Source organism: Gracilinanus agilis, chromosome 4 (assembly GCF_016433145.1).
Source record: "Gracilinanus agilis isolate LMUSP501 chromosome 4, AgileGrace, whole genome shotgun sequence".
NCBI classification, from domain to species: Eukaryota; Metazoa; Chordata; class Mammalia; order Didelphimorphia; family Didelphidae; genus Gracilinanus; species Gracilinanus agilis.
Window position 1 is genome coordinate 131,163,633 of NC_058133.1, and position 20,974 is coordinate 131,184,606.

Sequence of the window (20,974 nt, forward strand, 5' to 3'; positions counted from 1 at the left end):
ATCTAAATTAAACAAGAATTCCCTAGAAATATCTAACAAATAGTTAGCCAGGTTTTGTTGAAGATCTCCAGTGAGGCAGAACCTTCTACCTCCCAGTACAGCCTATTCTCATTTTGTCTACTTCTAATTTATTTATTTCAACTAGGCCTCTGGTTTTATTTAGAGAGGAGACCCTGTGACATACTCTTCCAGGGTGGGTTGACACACTGTATCTCAAGTGTGAGAGAGCTGCCTGGACCCTGACAGTGATGCTTGCCCAGAGTCACAATCAGAGTTGGTACTTGAACTCCAGTTTTCCTGACTGTGAGGTCTTACTACTTTTACTCGGCTCTAATTTTGAAGAAGTTCTTCTTGACATCAAGCCAAAATTGGCCTTTTAGCAAATTCCACCCATTGCTTCTAGGGCAAAGGAGAACAAATTGAATCCTTTTTTCATGTGGCAGCTCTAGCAGCATAGAATATGAGGACTGCAAGGGCCCTTAACTTAGAATTGAGTTCAGTTTGTCTTGTTATAAGGATTCTTAATCCTAGTCATTGACAGCATGGAGATAAGCTACTGATCCTGAATCTCTCCACCAGGGACCTGACTATTCCCATCCAATGGTAGTTGTGCCCACCTTTCTCTCATCTTTTCCACAGGCATATCTTGTTCTCAAACACTTGGTTGTATATATAATTTGCCTGGATTTTAGCATTCCCCTAATGTAAAATTTAGTTACGAGTCAGAAAAGGAAGTAGTCTGATATGATTTGTTCTAGTGAAACAGTTCTAGTTCTTCATGATCACTTCTTCCTTTTTCAGATGTTTATTATTATAGAAGTCTTAACCTTTCATTAATCCTCTTTTGCTTAATAGAACTTGTTTATTTACTGTACCTTCATTGCCTTGGTGTGTTCTGATTTTAGCATTCCTGTTCTTGTTCTGACAAATCTATGACATGTCCCATTTTTGTATTCATCCTTTTTTACCTGTCTTTGCTTCTATCTGCTATAAACAGCTTTCTAAAATTAAAGTTAGTTGATGAGATTTCCCCCTTTATCAGCATGAACTTCATAGACAATTACAACTTTTCTTCATTACTGGAGAATTGTTCCCGTCCCCAATAGTCTCCCCCCCTCCCCTAAAAATAGAGTTTTAACCCATAAGGAGCTTTTGTATTTTATTGCCTTTGTGAGTAGTGATTTTACAAGATTCCAGGTAATTACTAGCTCTTATTATAGGTGTACTTAATCTTCATCCAGAAACTTGTCATTTTAAACCATGGTCCAGAAATCCGAATCTCATCCTCAGACACTTTTTTTTAAGAAAAAAAATTTTTAAGTATATTTCATTAAAATATTTTCCAATTACATGTAAAAAATTTTTTTAATTCATTTTCTAAAATTTGAGTTCTGAATTTTATGCTGCCTCTCTTACCCTTCCCTTACCAATTAAGAAGGCAAGCAATATATTGATTATACATGTGAAATCATGCAAGTTCTCTCTCTGAAGAGAAATAGCATTTTTCATCATGGTTCAGACACTTTTTTAAGATTTTATATGTTTAATAGTATAAAACACTTTCCCAAATCAATCATTTTGTTAAAGAGAACGTGAACAAACAAAAGAAAACTGAAGATATAAAATGCAATATAGTATGTTTCAGTCTGCATTCAGATTCCTTCAGTTCTTTCTCTGGGGGCAGATGGCGTTTTTCTTAAGAGTCTTCACGGATTCTCTTAGATTGCTGAATTGCTAGGAATAACTAAGTCGTTCATAAATTTTCCCCACATAATGCTGTTGCAGTGTACATTGTTCTCCTGGTTCTGCTCACTTCACTTTGCCTCAGTTCATGTAGGTCTTTCTCAGTTCAGTAGTATTTATTCCATTACAATCATATACCAAAATTCGTTTAGCCCTTCCCCATTTGATGGACATCTCAATTTCTAATTCTTTGCCACCACAAAAAAGAGGTGCTATAGATATTTTTGGATAAACAGGTCCTTTTCTCTTTGAAATTCTCTTTAGGATACAGCCCTAGTAGTGATATTGCCAGATCAAAAGGTATACACACAGTTTTACAGTTCTTTGGGCATAGTTCCAAATTGCCCTCCAGAATGGTTGAATCAGTTCATAACTCCACTAACAGTGCATTAGTCAGACACAATTTTCTTAAGCAGCTATTCACTTCCAAAATCTGCCTCTCTTTTCTGAATCCCTTGCCTTTAGTGAATGACAATGATCAAAATATTTCCTGCCACAGGACCTTCAGTTTCTTGCCCAAGACTTCATAATCTTTAGCACTGCTTTTCAAATTTCTTTCAGAAGTGTTTTTTTGTACCTACATTTTATCACTGCAACTGTCTTGTCTATATTATTCATTGTGTTTATTAAGAAGTCTTAGGAGGTTGTTTGCCATGTCAGATATATGCCCTGAGAAGACAGCAGACCTTTTTGTTGCTATTAGGTTGTAAAATAGCTGTGTCAGTGTGTCCCCCAAGTGGGATCTGGACTTGTTTTTTCCTTTCTCTTAACCAGTCTTTCACTAGCAGTTATGAGTCCATATTATTAGGAAAAGGTAAGCAACTCCCATCTCTAAGAAAAGCCTCTTGTCATCATTTCTTTCTTCTAGGTGACATTCTTCTACTTGCCAACTTTCTGACAGGTCAGATTTCTTTTCTTTTTTAACCCTTTCTGTCTTAGTAACAACTAGACAGAAGGGCAAGGGCTAGGCAAATGGAGTTAAATGACTTGCTCATGGTTACACAGTTAGAAAGTGTCTGAGGCCATATTTGAACCTAGGTCCTTCTGACCCTAGGCCTGGCACTCTTTCCACTGAGCCACCTTGTTGCCTCAGGTCAGAGTCCTTTCTGTCTTTTTGGATCCTTTTGCTTTCACAATGATACCCTTTCTGGTTGTTGACTTTTTTCCCCTTCTTCTTAGAATGCTGTCTTCTACTTTGTAACTTTGAGAGTGAAAAGATTACCTTCTGCTCTAGTGAGGAGACAAAACATCTGTACTTTGTCTTTAATTTGTATTTCTTTTATTATGGAGTGTCACAGTTTTTGCAGGCTATTCTCTGCAAAGGGAGTGAGATCTTCAAACATAATTTTTGCCAGTGACTTTTTTGGAAAACTGCTTTGGTAAGCTGTTACTGGGGATCTTCAGTAGTTATTCCTATCTTTTAAGCACACCAACCTCTAGTTTCATCTAAGCTTTTGTGCTGCTTAACTGTCTCGTGTCTGTCCTAGGTCTTTCACTTTCTCCTTTAGCTTCCTCAGATTCTCTGTTCTAGCCTGTTTGTCCTTCACCTTCAATTTCTTCACTTACCAAAATGTGTGGTTTTTTTTTTTCCCCCAGTTCCAAAACCTTTCAGTTCAAGCCTAAAGTCTTAGAATGAGTAATGGTCCTATTTCAACTATACCTAATCATTATGTTTCTGGGGGCAAATGCATTCCAACTTCCAACTTGGGATTCCAATTTACATTTTCCCTCAAAAGAATTCTCACCTTTTGAGTGGTATGGGTAGTGGGGCAATCCATATTTCTGGGCGTGAGTTACTTGGAAAAAAGTTTTTCTTACATAGTCTTCAAAATTATTTTCTAGGTATTCTAAACTGGGAGACAAAGCACTTGTTTTATCAGAACAGGAGGTCCAGCTATGACTCCATCTCATCTTATTTTTATATAGCATGTTCTTAAGCCAAGGACTGTCTGCATTATGCTACTACATTTTGTATACTGGCAAGAATATTATTTTATGTTTGATGCTTCCTCTTACTTTTGCTAGTATGGTTATAACAACAGCATTGATAACAGTAGAGACAATTATTTATTACTTTATCTCAAGTTGAGTCTAAACAATGTGTAGTCAGATGGAGCAATTTATAGGGAGATAGTAACAAACTGTAGCAGCAGTGGTTATGCTCCTTTCCAAATTAGTTAGGAATGGAAAAGGTGCCAAGATAGCAAACAAGCAATTCCTTTCTAGTAAATAAAAATCTTATCTGTCACAAGGTGTATGTTTCATCTTTATGGTTGGTGCTTTTGGTCTGTTATGTCATAAAGCAGAATATTATTTTAAAATTTGCACTTGTGTTGTAACAGGCTAACACTGGCCCCAAGGGTCATCCACCATTCCCAGGAATGCCCCTCATGTCACCAATAGGACCTCCACCACCACCTCTTCGATATGGACCACCTCCTCCGCTAAGAGGATCTTATGGGCCTCGACCTCTTCCTCCTCCTCTTGGTATGGTGCTGCTACATATGGATTGATAATTAATTGGCAAGACTTTTTCTTACTTTTAAATATTGTAAGGAATTAAAATTAAGGGTTTGACTAAAATATATGAAAATTATAAATAATATGGTGGTCGCTGATTTAAAATATTATAGCTCAAGTCAAAATTACTTTCAATAGTTTTTATTTACAAAATAGGTGGAGTGAAAGTGAGAAATAAGATGCCACTCAGCCTGGCTCAACTTGTTAACCCTTTACCGGATTTAATCCCTCTCCAGAAGTCAGGAAAGGAAACCCAGCTATTCACTCACCCAAGTTCCCTTCAAGAGACAGCTTGAGCTGAAGACAACCTCTAGTCCCAGAAATTCAGGGCTTTTATAGTGACTTCTTGTCCCTTCCCCTCTTCACAGGAGCCAATCACAGCTTTCAAATTGTCTAGCATTGCCTGGAGCGGGGAGGGGCAGTGACTTGCGGATCCACTTCTCATCCTCTGGAGGTGTAAACTCTTATCAAAAGGATTCACAATTTCCTGACTGAGTTGTTACTCCCTTTAGCAAATGACTTGCAAACACTCTTTAGTGTCTTGGTGAGGGAGGTACCAAGTAGGAGTACTAAAAGAAAGTACAATTCACACTTCACAGCCTGGTGAGGTGTACTAAGTTAGGGTACTTAAGTTAGTGTTAACTCAAAATAGACAAAGAGATTAAAGATTTCTCTTTCACAATATTAAGAATGGGTAAGAAAAAATTATCCTGGCTGCCCTCCATGCCTGGAATTCTCTCCTTATTCATCACTACCCCAGTTTCCCTGGGTTCTTTTCAAGTCCCAGCTAAAATTCCATCTTTTGTAGGAAATATTTCCCAATCCCCTCTTTAATTTTAGTGCCTTCTCTCTGTTGGTTATGACCTATTTATCTTACATAAAGCTTATTTGCATTTATCTCACCCATTCTAGTGTAAGCTCCTTGAGGGCAAGGACTGTAGACTGTCTTTTTTTTTTAAATTTTAAACCCATAACTACTTCTGTGTATTGACTTATAGGTGGAAGAGTGGTAAGGGAAAGTGACTTGCCCAGGGTCACACAGCTGGGAAATGTCTGAGGCTGGATTTGAACCTAGGACCTCCCGTCTCTAGGCCTGGCTCTCAATCCACTGAGCTACCCAGCTGCCCCCTGTAGACTGTCTTTTGTTCTTTTTATTTCTGGCCTTAGCACAAAGCCAACACATCTAGGTAATATTGACTGCAGAGCTTTGCAGTGCAAAGATGCACCTGGCTAAGTTGGACATAGTCTAACCCCCACCATTTTGAAGTTGTGGTAGCCTGCAATTCTGAGGAAAAGGGGATTGTTCATAGGTGAAGTTCTTAACTTTTATGCCTGAGGTGCTAAGGTAATAAACCCCAAGTTCATTTTAAGTAGACATTGTCGGCTTTACATTGAAATGACTCTCTCTTGTAGTCTTTGATTCAGGATTTAATACTATTTCTCTGAATGTTATGCTACTCTTCAATTGTAAAACCAGCTCTCATGATTAGCGTCAGGTTAAAATAACCTTTGGTAATTTAATTTTCTTTTTCTTTGCCTAGTACCTGGTGGTCCTCCACCTCCAAGCTTTCGGGAATACTTACATGGCCTTCCACCAGGAATAAGGGACCTACCTCCTGACCCCCGGGAATACATACGTGGACATCCACCTTTTGGACCCCTAGGCCCTCCTGGCCCAAGGGAATACCTTCCTCCTGGCCCAAGATTACCACCTCCAGCCCATGGTCCAAGGGACTATCCACCACCACCCTTTTCAAGAGACTTGACACCTTCAGGTTCTAGAGACTATGCCCCATCTCTTCCTCATCCACCTCATGCCTCTCAAGGAAGCACACAGGACTATGCACAGGCTCCAGAACAGAGCCCATAACTTTAGCCTTCACCTTGAGAGAATAGACTGTTGGGACACTTCATACAGGTAAAAGATTTCATTGGCTTCAAAATAAATTTTACTTTCATTTCATGATTAGGTTTGTATGTAGGTTTGTTTACTTTGTATTTTTTGCAGGATTTTTCCCCCCCATTCAACTGCTCCTGGCATCATTGTGCATTTATGAGCCAAACTATTCAACCTCTCCATGATTTGAGAAGCAAAAACATACTTTTTTTTTGCCATGAATGAGGACGTTTTAAGCTGTAACCTTTTGCAGCTCTTTAAATGTGCAATACAAAAAAAATATACCTGTGTTTTAGTTTCATGTAGTTTATGTAATTGATGATTTCAAATGTCATAAATGTAATCAACATTTCCTGTGGAAATACTTTATTAAAAAAGGTTAAGCGCTATTCCCATTGCCTCCTTTCCCCTGTTATTTTGTTAAACTATTGTTAGTGTAGACCATTCTGCAACATATGTAACAGTTATTACAGAGGGACTGTGTGGATAAACTTCTTTTTAAAAAGGTCTGGTTTTGAAGACCAGGAGCATCAATAATTAATCCTAAAAAATTTTACTAATAATCCCAGAGATTATTGCATTAGTGCTGTATGAACCATCATCTAAAAATAAACTTCCTTTTGTATTATTTCCAAGTAAAATCCAGTTGTTAAAAGATTGAGATTAACACTGGAATATAATCTCATTCAATTCAATAATTTGTGCCCTTTTGGAAATGTGAGGTTCTAGCAGTTAAAGATTATAGGTTCCAAAGGTATACTTATCCCCATTTCAAAAACCTACCCAACTGTGTTGTATTTACCCTGGTGCTTTCCCATATTATCTACTTCAAAAATGGTAACAGCCATCATTGAAGTAAAAGTTAGGCCTTAGTCAATAAATTAAGGAAAATTTAACTATTAAAGTCATTATTTAAGTTTTATTTACGCTGACAAAAAGGCTTCATCTTCTCTAGTATAATCACTATGTTGCAAAAAACTTCATCTGGATGAGGCTAAAATTTGATTATAATTGAAGTTTTAAGGGGAAAACAAGAATTCATCCTCTTCCTGAACATCCCTGAATAATCAAAAAGAACAGAACTATGTATTTATTGCAATTTGAATGTTACTTGCACAGTAGTAAGAGTCTTATATAAAAGGTTTCATAGAAGCAATACTTAACATGGTTAAGACATTCAGGTAGACAAGGCCTCTTATCCTTTGAATTTATTTGTATTTCTTTTTATAAAATTGAAAATAAAGACTTCATTGCAAATTGCCCTCTTATTTGGTAAATAACAAGGTGTTATCTTCATTTCCCTCAGAAAGATGTGAACAATTGATGAGCAAATTATATATAAATAGCACATTTGATCCTCACAAATATTTGAAAAGTAACTGCAATGATTGTGGTTACATCTTCAGATTGTTCAAATTGTTTTTCTTGAGTGTCAGAATTCCTACAAGGTTGCTAAATTTTGACATGATTTGAGTTAATAAAGGTTAACATTGAAGTCAGTTTATTTTAAATAGAAGTTAATCCACAAATCCTGTTTAGATTTAAAGTATTTTTTTAAAAGAATAACTGCTTAGGGAGAGGAGATTTGTTGGATGCAGAATTTTGACTCATGTCCTGACTCCAATGGTTGCTCTCTATACAGTTATATAGTAATTCTTTGAACAGAATAATCTGTTCTTACCATTTTGGATGTTTTCTTTACTATATGCAGATCAAAACTCATTTTATGAGAGATGCTTGTCTGTCCATCCATTAGTCTGCCACCTGGATGGCATAGAATCTTATGTCCACCCCATAATGTTCAGTTTAGGTGAAGAAAATTTGGTTTAGGTGAAGTGAAAATTCATCCAGGGTCCTTCTTTTTTTTCCTTCCTAGAACCTTTTTATACTCTCCGTACTCTATGCTGCAAATGGAAACCTTTTGGACTGAAATTCATTTTCATAAAAAACATGCACTTCTTTCCTGGGGTGGGAGGGAGGGATTTAGTTCCTTCCCATGGAATAAAAACATGCATATAAATGTTATCAGATTTATTTTACTGTGTTTTTTGTCCACTGGAACATGGCTGAAATATAGATCTGAAAATTGACACTATCCAAACAATAGACAAAAATTTGTAGTATTAACATTTCATAGGATTTAGAGCCAAAAGGGACTTCACATCTACAAGGTATGGAACAGGCCTACATGCTTAAATAATTTCAGGGATAACTACCCAAAGAAGCCAGTCTTACACGAAGGATAATAAATAGGAAGGAACATGTCTATCCATCCAACATTGTTGGGGGAGTTGAATTATTACTCTACATACCAAGTGAATGGATTTTCTTGTTAACTGAAGACTCGCCCATTTAAGTATCAAAATTTGTTTTCCCTTTTAAAATATCACATATTTCCTACTTTGGAAGCAGGAATATTGTACATTTAACCCTTTCTTGACAAATTAGTGTCATTAGTTAGCTGTGCTATCATAGACCAGTTTCTTTTAGGGGCTACTGACTGACAGGGTAGGGCTATTTGTTTCTATGCTGGTTCTGAACGTAAACTTTAAAATTCTTGTTTTCTCCCCACAGTAAGATTGTTAATTATTCACACTTCTTGCTATCATTATTCCTGCCTTTAGCAGCCCACTCTTAATTTGCTATGGGCTTAGAAATCATATAACATACAACTTTAATAAGATGGCTAAATAAAAACGAGTAAGGATCTGAGGGGAGTTTCCTGTGTGTAAAGTGCATTAGCTTCAGTGCATAGACTATGACACCTAATTCTGGGGCCGAATATAGTCTTTTCCCTTTATTTATTACTCAGACTATATTCTAGGCAGTTGTCATTGTCAAACCTTCTGATAATGTAGGTGTTAAGACATCAAAATGGGGTGCCTTAAAAAAGCCTTTAGCTAATTCCTATCCTAACTGTATTTTTTAAATATACCTGAATTTTGGCTCCATGTGATAGACAGTATATGGATCTCTCAGGGAAAATCAAGTTGCTGATGATTCGTACAGTATTGAAAAAACTTGTAAACAATAATGACCATTTGTTTTACATACATATCACCACATTATTATCACATAACCTTTAAAACAATGCTTTAGTAAAAGAAACAGTTTGCAGGCACTTCAAATCACACTACTTATATAACATGGTGTATAGGTTAAGATTTAGACTTTATAACTCAACTGTTACAAATCTGAAACTTAAGGGTGGAAAATTTTATTACTCTAGAGACCCCTCTAACTCCTTTAAGTTCCACATCTTAAATTATATTACCAAAGATCTACAGCATGATTTTTCATTGCCTCCATTTTTTTTTTGCTCCAATAAGAATGGTATATAAAAGGTATAAAAGCTTCAGTAAAGAATTGCTTAAATTAAGAATCTTTAGACTAATGGCATTACATTATCACAATACATTTGAGAGAAATGAAAAAAGGGACAACATATTTAAAAGTTCAATCACTATTATAAAGGAATAAAGTTAATTTTTTCATAAGCGTTCCCCCTCCTTCCCCCCCGGCCATACTCCAGCCCTTTTAGAAGATTGAGTGGAAGAATTTTTTAAAACGACATTCCATATTTCACAGTAAAAGAGATGTGCTTAACATTAGTAAAATAACAGTTTTATTACTTGATCCACAAACACAAACTTTATATACCTATTTGAAATGGAATACCTATGATACTTGGACATGTAACAATGCTGAGTCAAAAAGTTGTAAACACCAGTTGGATACAGATTCCAGTTTAGGTAGAAAATATCACAGTAGCAAAGCTTAATCCAACCTAATCATTTACTCAGAATGAGAACTCTTTCCCTTTCCATAACTTATTCTCAAGTAATTTTTATGGTATGCTCTTCAAGAAAACTCATGTGATCTTATCAATGGAATTTAGAAAAACAAGCTCGTCTAACATGAACCAATATGAACCAGTCCATAAACATCTTAAAACTTTCCAACCACATACTAGTTGCACCATCCCTCCACCCCCTACCCCCCGAAGAGCCCAAAGTAGAGCATCACTGTAGATATATCACAAATCATTTTTATTTTCAATTATTAGATTGCACTCCAAAAAAAAAAAAAGCTGTAATTGTACTACAGTAGTCATCCCATCCAACCAAGTTTATTTACTAACTTTCTAGTGCTACCATGTAAAATTCATTCTACTGCACAAAGCCATCTTATTTTTTTGAATCAGCCGTGCTCTATCATGGAAAGACAAATGTATAGTGTGATTATTGCTCACTTTTGGATTTCTGTCAGTGAAAAAATTCATCACATAAAGGAAGACTATAAATTGCTGAGACCTGGGACACATCAAAAGGTAGAGAAATTAAGTGAAGAGTTGTTTCTGCAATAACAAGTGCTTACATCAGAAAACTGAAGCATGGTCAAACTTAAACTTCTTCAAATGGTCTTCCTAAGGCACTGGTGCTCCTAAACCACACTTGTGAAGCAGAAAAGTTACTTGCATGTTTCTTTAATTTTATTTGAAGGAAAACGAAATGACATTTTTATTACATTTTCATCAATTTTAGGTTATTTTAGGGATGGTTTTTAGATCTCATCATCAAGATTTACTGCATACTTAAAGCATTCATAGCACTAAAGGAATCTTACATTATTTGAAAATAATGTGAATACCTGCTTTTGAGTTTAAAATCAAGAAATTTGTTAGCTCAAAATGCAAGAGCTCTTTTCAAATAAGATTGAGGAAAGGGAGACATTTTATCATCAACTATTGGTGATTTAGTTAGTTTATAACTGTCTATTTGGCATGTACTAATCAAAAGGGAGAACTAAAAGCGAAGAATATATTCCTTAGGGCAGGAGGGGATAAACGGAATTTTTTTGTTGAATTTACCTAATAAAATTGTTATACAACTGGTTAGAATTATGAGGTACAGAAAGCAAATGAGCCGAGTGGTATATGAATGATTATACAATAAAAAAGCGAGTATTGACAATGCTTTCACCTGTGCTGGATTAAAAAAACAACTATTATACAAGTGCATATGAAAGTTTGTGCATACTACATATAATCCACATAAAGCACAGCACAGACCTTACTGTATTAAATATCCCACCTATTATGTATACGAAAAGTCTGCTTGGGTTTATTCATGTCCCTTTATTAAGTAAAAAATTATGTAGATATTAAAATTATATGCTAATGACCTGCATCTTTTCATAGAGATGACTTTAATACATCTGAATAGAAAATAAATGGTAATCCTAGCTATCTATCTCAGAAACAAAATTTAGATGAACTTTTCAGACTTGCATACAAATTGCTCTAAGAGGTATGCAGGTTTTAAAAGGATTCACAATCAGTTTTCAGAAAAAGCAGCAAGTTACTCCTGCAAGGTCTCTTATGGGAGCTGATTGAATTCAATCTTTTTGGATGAGATGTCTTAGAAATGTACAAAAGGTTTTTTTTCAACCATTCTATAGTAGCTGAACACTGTCCCAAAAACCTAAATTATTTAGACACCATCTAGGTTCTATTTATTTTTATTTGTCATTCTAGAATCACTATTGGCTGAGGAAGAGCTTTAAATAAGAAAAAAACCTAGATGACCATTTCCTTAAAATATCTAAAAAGAATACAGCTAATTCAAATAATTTTAAGCTCAAGTCTTTTGGTGCTACTGAAATATGGAAATAATCCCAATGAGATTTCAACTATGTTCATAGTAAAGTTATGAATTCTTCTGAAGTCTCCCCATAACCAATCACCTGGTAAGGATAAGTGGTGAGCTACTACCCCGGGTATAAACCACAAACCATAAACCATATACAAGTTTACCAATTCTGGTACCTGGCAAATTTCTCTTGTACTGCTCTCTTCCTACTCTTAACACAAAGCAATAGAGACCTGGAAATAAACACACGGATTCAAAGGAGTGTACTGAAGCAAAAGTGAATTAGGGGAGTAAATCCTGCAAGGAGGTTAGTTTTTCTTGGCTGCCTCTGGTGTTGTTTTCCTATAGTGAGTAAATTTAAAACTTAACCGTTACCCTTTACACAATTTGAAGATTTTTTTAAATCTATGGAAAAACCTGTAGGCCAAAGGAATTTTTTTATGAATGAATGCTGTAGTTCTGGCCTCCAGTGATGGGCAGGGCTGTGAACATTTCTGTGGTACAGCTGTAGAACGGATCTCACTTTTCATTTGTTGGCATGAGGAGGAGGGCTGGTTTCCTAGGAGCCTACTGAAGGATGTGCTACATACAGCTACCATGATTTTGTAGTGAAGGGTTCAGATCACTGAAGTTTCAGGATAATACATGCCATGGTCATTCCTTGTGCAAAGTTTGATGGAGGTGAAGATAAAGTGGTTTCTTGGTCAACAACTGCAGTTTCTTTCTTTTAAAGTCAGTGGGTTTCTTGTATCTGTAACCACAACAGAAGGTGGCACATTGTAAATATAAACTTGAGTGACTAATCTTTTCAAAGTAATGAAGATTAATTTTTAGCCCCTGAAAAGTACTTGGTTTTAGGATTTTGGCTCTGCTTTATAGAGAACCACATTACTCTCTGAGCAGGGGAGAGGTATCTAGACAGGTATCTAAAACTCAAATGCCATTAAACAAATATTATTTACATGTACAACACTTACAGTTCTATTATAATTGGCCCAGGTTTAATTTCATCCATCTCCATGAAAGCAAAACATTTGGTGCTGGTAAACCTTTTTTTAGGCTTATAGTGTTTGAATTCAAAGAAAATAGCTGCACCTGAAGAAGAAAAATATCTCATATAAGCAACAATACAGTCAATACATTTCTGCTGAGTAGTTAATCCATTTCCACCGATAAGGGAGCAGCACATGAAAAAATAGCAGTTGGCATAATTTTAATGACCTGAATTCAAGTATATTTTTTCTCAGTATGGTTATTCAGAACTTATTGTGTTTACCAAAAACTGTCTCCTGTAAGTTAGACTAACTCAAATTTATAAAAATCTCATGAATGGTTAAGATCATAAACCACCAAAACATGCTTAAAGTATATTTAAAAAGTAAACTTATCACATCTGTCTGGTGACCATGTTTAAATGTAATTGGATGGAAATAGTTGGCAGGGTGCTTTAAAGGAATACGGAAAGAATTTAAATTATAGTCACTCCTTTTTTACTAATACAAATCTTTCAGGTGTTTCACATTTGAAGGTAAATCACACTAAAAGTACTTCATTAATAAATAAAATTGTCCAGATAGTAATGGCAATTTCTTTACTATAATAGCATTAATAAGACGAGAGCAATAAAAGAAGGTGAAGCTAGGAAAGAAACCAGTTTTCTCTCAGCTAGGAAGCAATGTGATTGGTTGTTTTATTTTTAATTCCCCAAATTAAATAGGAAAGCTTTCCAATCCTCCCACCCCTAAAAGATCTTTATTTAAAACAACAACAACACAGAAAGAACACACCCCACACCAATTTAGCCATTAGCAATCAATTTCAAAAGAAGATATGAAAATTGGGGGAGGGAAGTCAGGGGAATTTGTTAACTGGTTACCTATTAATGCTGCCTTAACCGGAACTGTGCTGTATCTCGGATTTTAAAGACCGCCAACACACATCTAATATTTTCACTGATGACAAAACTCACAAGTTACTAGAAGCTTAACAATGTTCAGAAACGTGTGCACAGCCTTGGCACTTGGGTCCAATTGGAGTGCCTCACCTGTCAGGGGGGAAAAGAGAAACCAATCGCTCAGGAGACAACAGGATCTGGGTAGGGGAGAGATAAGCATAAGAGGCCAGGCTTCTCCCACCACATACAACTGGACTGCAGAATTTAGCCTGCTGGTGACCTCCCTTTCCCCAAATAAGACCCTCCCAGATCCGTAAAATGGCTACTTCCTCCCTTCCACCTCCCACATTACTAGAGATACTGCCTCTGAGCCAATAAAGAGAGCAGATCAAATTTATTAGTTTCTTCAAGAAGCTAAGTGTCTTTGAGATCTAAAGGGAGCAATGTTCTGAAGTTAAAATAATACTTGAGAATGGTGAGAAAGATCCCAAGTGTTTTTTGTTTTTAGGAAGAATTTGTTTACAAACTGAAGTTTCTTTTGAATTATTCAATCATCAGCAAATGATATATTTACTAAGTCCCTGGCATGCATAGCTCTGTGCTACATGTTATGCATAAGCACAAACACAAAGGCAAAATCTGTGACAAGGCCATTCCTCACAAGAACAGCCAGATAAGACTATAATTACACTTTATATAAACAAGCACCAAGTGTGTGCCTTAGCACTGGTCCCAGTTAGGATTAAAGAAGTTGCAAAAGGCCTGAGAGTGTGAAGGGCCTCAAACTCTGAATAGCTTTGCTTTTAGCATCTTGTGAGTCACGTCATCAAGGACACAGAGGTGTGTTAAAACGGAAAAGTTAGCACATGAAACCCCCACTTGCATACAATTTACAATTTTCAATGAAAGATCTATTTGGTACAAGGAAAAGCACATTTTATTAACCATTCTCGTTTATATGACATCTCCCAACCTGAAATTTATTCAAGAAGTATTTATTAAACACCCATTCTGCTAATATTCTTTCAAACAGTAATCCTGAATGTTCACCTCACACCAAATGGAGAAAGAAAACATTAAGTACTTTCTGGAAATGTTTTCAGTTTCTAAAGTGTTCTTCAGAGTTTAGAAGTGACCCCTGAGGGGTCCCACAGAGCACAAACTGTATTGTATTTGTTTATTCCCTCAAAAAAAAAACGAAGGTTTGAGAATCTTTATCTAGGATGTGAATCTCAGCACACAGATTCCAAAATCTTTTTTTAAGGGACAGTCTAAGAATACATATGATAAAAGTCAGAGAAAATGTTTCAACTTCTCAAACATTTTTAACTATAAAAAATAATTTTACCATATTATACTTTTTCAAAGATTTTATTTTTCCTTCTATCCCCCTAGACAACTAGTTAGGAATTCCACTATCCACTTTTCTAGACAATAAATCTTGGGGAGTGGATGAGGGAAATAGTTTCAACTGTAACTGGTGGCTTTGTTATTAAGTAGGACCCCTTGGTTCATTAGGATAAAAAAAAATTCTATTTTGCTATGAACCAGGATTTTATTTCATTGTAAAAGGAAGTTTGCTTCTAAGCAAGTTTTCCTTGATTACATAAATGGGTTATATAGTCATGTAATACCTACACATTAAAATCTTTAGACACAATTTTCTACTCTTTAATGCTACAAACCTTTGGTTAATTTTTCAATGTGTTTCTGAAGTTCAATGTCCACATTAAAGTGAACATAGGTATCCTCCTTCCTTGAAGCCACAGGAGTATCTTGCACAGGGGTTAAATCTATGCCATTCAGATCTACAGAAAAAGAAAGTTTCTACTGTGAATACCTAACTACAAAGAACAAATAGATTATGAAATAACTTGCTATCTCACATATAGTCATCACACAAATGTAATCATTAAATGATTGTTTTCTGAGAAGCAATAATCTTTCCTTCTGTATGTAATTCTGAACAAATGCCTATTCTTCATATTTTTTAAAATCAAGAGAGCAAAGAACCGGACATCACTGACTAGAACACTGTGAATCCAAAGTGAAATTCAGGGACAAAACTACTGGTCAAATTCCATTCTTATGAAACTCCAAAGTGACATTCAAGTTCTTTAATTATATAGTACTTTCATTATGCTAAATATTTCTTGAAATGAATCTTTTGGTAGGTCAGAGAATCACAATTATTAATCCAAAAAATAATTAAGTGCCTACTACATATAAAGTCCTGTACTAGTCACTTAATGAGAATGTGCACTGTATTTGCTGTAACCAAGTTTAACCCACAGTAACTAAGTGGTACAACAAGTATAGATTTATGTTGCAGAGACAAAGTTTCACTGCTTAATTATTTTGTAGCACTTAGGTATTTATATAGTCTCTTATAAGTCTATGCCTTGAAATGCATATAATACATATTTGGCAATTTGAGTCCATGAAGGAATGTGTTTCATGGCAAAATCAAGTGACAGTGGCGGAGACTTAGACACATTTACACTTGACTTTATAAAAAATATTTCTAAAAGTATATATAACTTAACATGACTCCTTAAAAGTTAAATCTGTCCCTATGATTTACCAAATAGGGACAATCAAATAAGCAACTTGCACTAATTATGCAGTTCTTATTGGATAAGATGTAGGAAAGTAGCTTATTCATATAATCATTTAAAGTAATTTTTTTTGATGAAAATATGTAAAAATTGAAGTGCCATATAGACGCTTAGCAACAAAAAAGTCTGATTCTAGATCCCTACTCAAGGTCAAAAATGAAAATAAAATTGCCCACAAGAAACAAATGGCTAAAAGAAAAAAATTCCAAAAAATATTAATGTTTAATAACCATGGCAACATAGTTAAGGATAACAAATATTTCACTTTTTCAGTGTCCCACAGGATTACATTCAGGATATGGATGTTTGTGGGTGTATCCCTGTTTTTCCATCTGCACTGGTGATTCATCAAAGATCTAATTCTCAGCTACCTCTACAGATTCATCCTCCCATGCAAAGAGTTCCCTTGAAAATGAATGGGAGTGCCTACATCAGGAGAGTCAAGGGAAATAAGAGAGTACTTGATTTTGCATCGAAAGGGTCAGATCCTTGAAATATGTAGTGAATTAATTAAATTCCTTAAGGGACTAATAATGTTTGATGAGGCCTATGCACAAAGCTAACCATCAGCTTGGATGAAAATACTAGTTAAAATAGATATATGTATTAGGAAAACCCCAAAAGCAATGTTGCACATCATGTTACAAATAAACAGGCAAGTGCTTTTGGCATATCCCTTTCAATAATTTGGAGGGGAGGAATTAGTGGGCGATCTGTTCCCAGTTATCCTGTCTTACTGGAGAGTAAACCAAAATAAATTTGTCACAGATACATGACAAAACATGTCAATGGCTTAACCACAAGAAGCAGTAGTATAAAATGCACCAGAGACAGAATGTAGAAGTAGAACTATTTACCCTTTACACTAACTGTAATATAGGGATCAATGCACTGCCCCGCATCTTTCAGACCAATTTTCTCAATTTTGATAGTGAGTAACGTCATTCCTGGTTCAGATGGCAACCTTGGTAATAAAGTACCTGGTAACAGAGAAACATCAATAAACATTAACCCTAGCAATAATTTTAAAGTAGGTACTTAAGAACACAGAGAAGACATGGCCCTTGTTCTCACCTAGCCAAATAAACTATTTCTCTTTAAAATCCTCATCTACCTGGTAAAATGGTTTTCAGATTATTTAACATCTGGGAAAAAACAAAGCTGGTCTAGATCTAAAGATTCCTATGTTAGTGGCAAGGGTTCAGTTAACAGTTTGTCAATTAAGGAATTTAACTCACGTAGGAAATGCAATTATCCATTGCCCTGAAATAAGTATAAATTAGAAAACATGGTGATTAATAGTATTTTAGGAGGAACCAGCAATATAAATTTAGATAGAATGCAAATATTTAGGAATCTGAGTAACTGAATACAACCAAATATCCCCAAAGAAATTTTTGTTGTTGAGAAAAATAATTTCCAAATTAACATTCCTAAAATTGGGGGCGGGGGGAAAAGGACATGACACAATCATACCAAATCAACTGCTCAGAAAAAAAATGTAGCCCAATTCTCTTACTTTTCACATCTAGTCCCACATAACTGCTCTCCCATGGATCACTAAGAATTAGTGGAAAGGTCACAAGTAACTCTCAATAGGAAGGGGTCAAGAAGGTCCAAACTAATGGAAATCTTTATCTGGCAATTTAAAGGTCAAAAACTGCCACACCATCAGTCACCACAAGAAAATATTTCCTTTATTCTAATAAGCAATGTCTAAAGTTTTACCCCAACAATTATTGCTAATGTTAGGAAGAAATAGCAGAAGGCAAGAGTTGTTTTCTTGAACTTATTATAATAAGGAGGGGACCTTGGGCTCTAGAAAGCTATGCAACAGAATTCAGGATTTGGTCCCACAAATTTGTGACCTAATTTAACTATAATTTTTTTATATTAAGACCAGGTAAAATAAAACCCGATTCATTCCACTTTTTAATCCACTACTTACATAGCTTTATCCTCCACTAAAATACTATTCTGGGGTCTTTTAAGAGCATACCTCAGTTTTAAGAGCATAAAGGACACATGCATTTTAACTCTAGCTGGGAATCTATTCATAACAAAACTCCTGCATACACTCCTGAAATATACACCTGTGTGTAAAGATTATAAATGTTTCCAGAGTAAAATATATGGACTCAGAGGTCAAGAAACTTATCTAAGGGCACAGCTACAGTAAATAACAGAGTGAAAATCTGAATCAAGGTATTTAAATTATAGAACTTTTCTTACTATTACCACACAGTTTCTTTCTCCATGGTTAAACAAGATCTGAATTATTCTTTCTTTTTGCTATTTTGCTTTCCACTAAGGCACTAAATTAAGATGTACATATAACATTTAAAATAATCTATTTTTTAAATTACTAACAGTTTGGGCAAAATAGCTGAATAAACAAGATTAGCATTTAACCCTACTGAAGAAGCAAAAGTACAACATAGTGGTGAAAAGGGTAACTTCTATAAAATTTAAAGAAAAGCATCATGACAATATAGGAGAACTGCCTGGTCAGTTAAGTGAGAAAAGTTCATGAACAAAGGATAAAAGCTATAAAAAGTTATCATTGGGGGGCAGTTAGGTGGCTCAGTGAATTGAAAGCCAGGCCTAGAATTGGGAGGTCCTGATTTCAAATCTGGACTCAGATACTTCCTAGCTGTGTGATGCCGGTCAAGTCACTTAACCCCTATTGCCTAGCCCTTACTGTTCTTCTGCCTTAGAACCAACACACAGTTATTGATTCTAAGATGAAAGGTAAGGGTTTAAAAAAATAAAATTAAAAAAAAAAAGAAAAGCTAGTTAGAGGATAAGTGTATAATCCATTTGCAAATAAGTAACATAAAAAGAATACACGATTTGACCATGATGTTCTAGAATTAATTACTACCTCCCACAGTCCCCACTGTCATATTTACTGATTGTTCTACTACTTTGGTAATCATCATCTTTTTATATTTCTACTTATCTTTTTATGTATGGCTTTTCATCTATATAAAATGAGATAATGCATGTAAAATGACTGCAAGCCTTAAAGAGCCACACAAATGCCAGCTATTATAATCTTTGAAACCAGATGCCTTGTCTTCTCTCACCCCAGCCCCTACCTACTGGAAGACTTATGGTAGGACAAGGACAAGAATCACAAGGTGGCCAAAAAAAGGAAAAGTTCAACAAAAAATGGTATTATACTATCTCTAGCACATGATCTCTTTACCATCCTTCCAAGTTTCTACAACCAACGTGTTAAGCACTACCCAATTCCCTAGACAGTGTCATAGCCCTTCAAAGGCACCAACATTATCTACAATATGTTACTTGTTTCTAATTAACTTGGCTTTCCAATTAATGTGCCTTTCTAGAATATATGGATATATACAGAGAGAATAAACTAAACTTGATAGTGAATGTTCAAATCCATTCATTTCTAACTAATCATTCCATTCTATTATATATAAGAATTTCACCAATCAGCAACCAATTAGAATAAACCCATTATGGTGCCAGGTAATGGCGATACAAATAAAAAAATATATCCCTCATTGAAAACAGCTTATGTTCCAATGGGGGAGATGACAGATTGATATAAAAGTATGCACAAAATAAATATGGAAAGAATAAATACAAAGTAGTTAGAACCCAAGGTAGTTAAGGAAGGAAAGAAATAGCGACTGGTTAGATCGGAAGGATGATAATTGGGCTGCAACTCCAAGAAAGGAAAAGTTTTCATGTGGCAGAGGCAAGTTAGGAAGGGCATTTCTGAGCCAATGGCCAATATGGAATAGTGGGATCACTGGATATTAAGTTATATCTCAAATGGTGCCCTTTCAGACAACTGAGGAAAAAGAAAGGGGAAAAGCCTTTATGGGCTTTATTATTTATTTACTTATTTATCTTCTTTGATCCTCATTACAACCCTGGGAGATATGTGCTATTTAAAACTTCTACTTTACATATGAGGAAACTGGGACAAACAGAAGCTAAGTGACTTGCCCAAAGTCATATAGCTATTAAGTTCTTGGGACCAAATTTGAACTCAGGTCTTGCACTCTATCCATTGTGCCACCTAACTGTTCCTTAAAAGTCAGTCCATCAATAAACAACTGTAGGGTAACATTAAGTGGACCAATATTGCTTAATAATCTCAAACTAATTAACTAAAAAATAAAATTCCAATTTCACAAACTGTAGCTTGTAGGCAATTACTTAAATTTGAAGTTTTTCCAACAGCAAATTTCTTAAATGATTGATCGCCACCTAGAATTTACATAAAGAACAAATTTCAAAACACACACAATCTTGATAACGATCCTGGCTTTTAATAACTTTTTTTTTAAACCCTTAACTTCTGTGTATTGGCTGATAGGTGGAAAAGTGGTAAGGGTGGGCAATGAGGGTCAAGTGACTTACCAAGGGTCACACAGCTGGGAAGTATCTTGGGGCCGGATTTGAACCTAGGACCTCCCATCTCTAGGCCTGATTCTCAATCCACTGAGCTACCCAGCTGCCCTTTAATAACTTTTAGTTAAGCAAATCAGCACAGTCCATCTACTTGATTCTAAAGCATCAGAACAAAAACTAGTCATTCCAAAAGCATTGTGGTTTTAATTTAAGTCAGAGCATTTATAAGAATTATTCTGCCATTGAATTTCCAGCT

At 35.4% G+C, this 20,974-nt stretch overlaps 2 protein-coding genes across 3 annotated transcripts in view; one reads left to right on the top strand and one right to left on the bottom strand.

Annotated features, from left to right (window-relative positions):
* MIA3 (MIA SH3 domain ER export factor 3) overlaps positions 1–7,417 on the top strand; it is a 39,734-nt gene extending 32,317 nt beyond the window's left edge. For both annotated transcript variants that reach the window (XM_044673143.1, XM_044673144.1), the window contains 2 exons: positions 4,086–4,230; positions 5,805–7,417. In XM_044673143.1, coding sequence (XP_044529078.1) covers positions 4,086–4,230; positions 5,805–6,133 — 474 coding nt within the window. In that variant the 3' untranslated portion in view covers positions 6,134–7,417. The remainder of the gene's footprint in view (positions 1–4,085; positions 4,231–5,804) is intronic.
* Positions 7,418–10,630: 3,213 nt separating this feature from the next.
* The window catches only part of AIDA (axin interactor, dorsalization associated), a 42,525-nt gene continuing 32,181 nt past the window's right edge, over positions 10,631–20,974 (bottom strand). Inside the window, exons 7-10 of the mRNA XM_044673145.1 lie at positions 17,181–17,303; positions 15,391–15,513; positions 12,789–12,906; positions 10,631–12,562 (exon numbers count right to left, since the gene is read on the bottom strand). Coding sequence (XP_044529080.1) covers positions 12,466–12,562; positions 12,789–12,906; positions 15,391–15,513; positions 17,181–17,303 — 461 coding nt within the window. The 3' untranslated portion in view covers positions 10,631–12,465. The remainder of the gene's footprint in view (positions 12,563–12,788; positions 12,907–15,390; positions 15,514–17,180; positions 17,304–20,974) is intronic.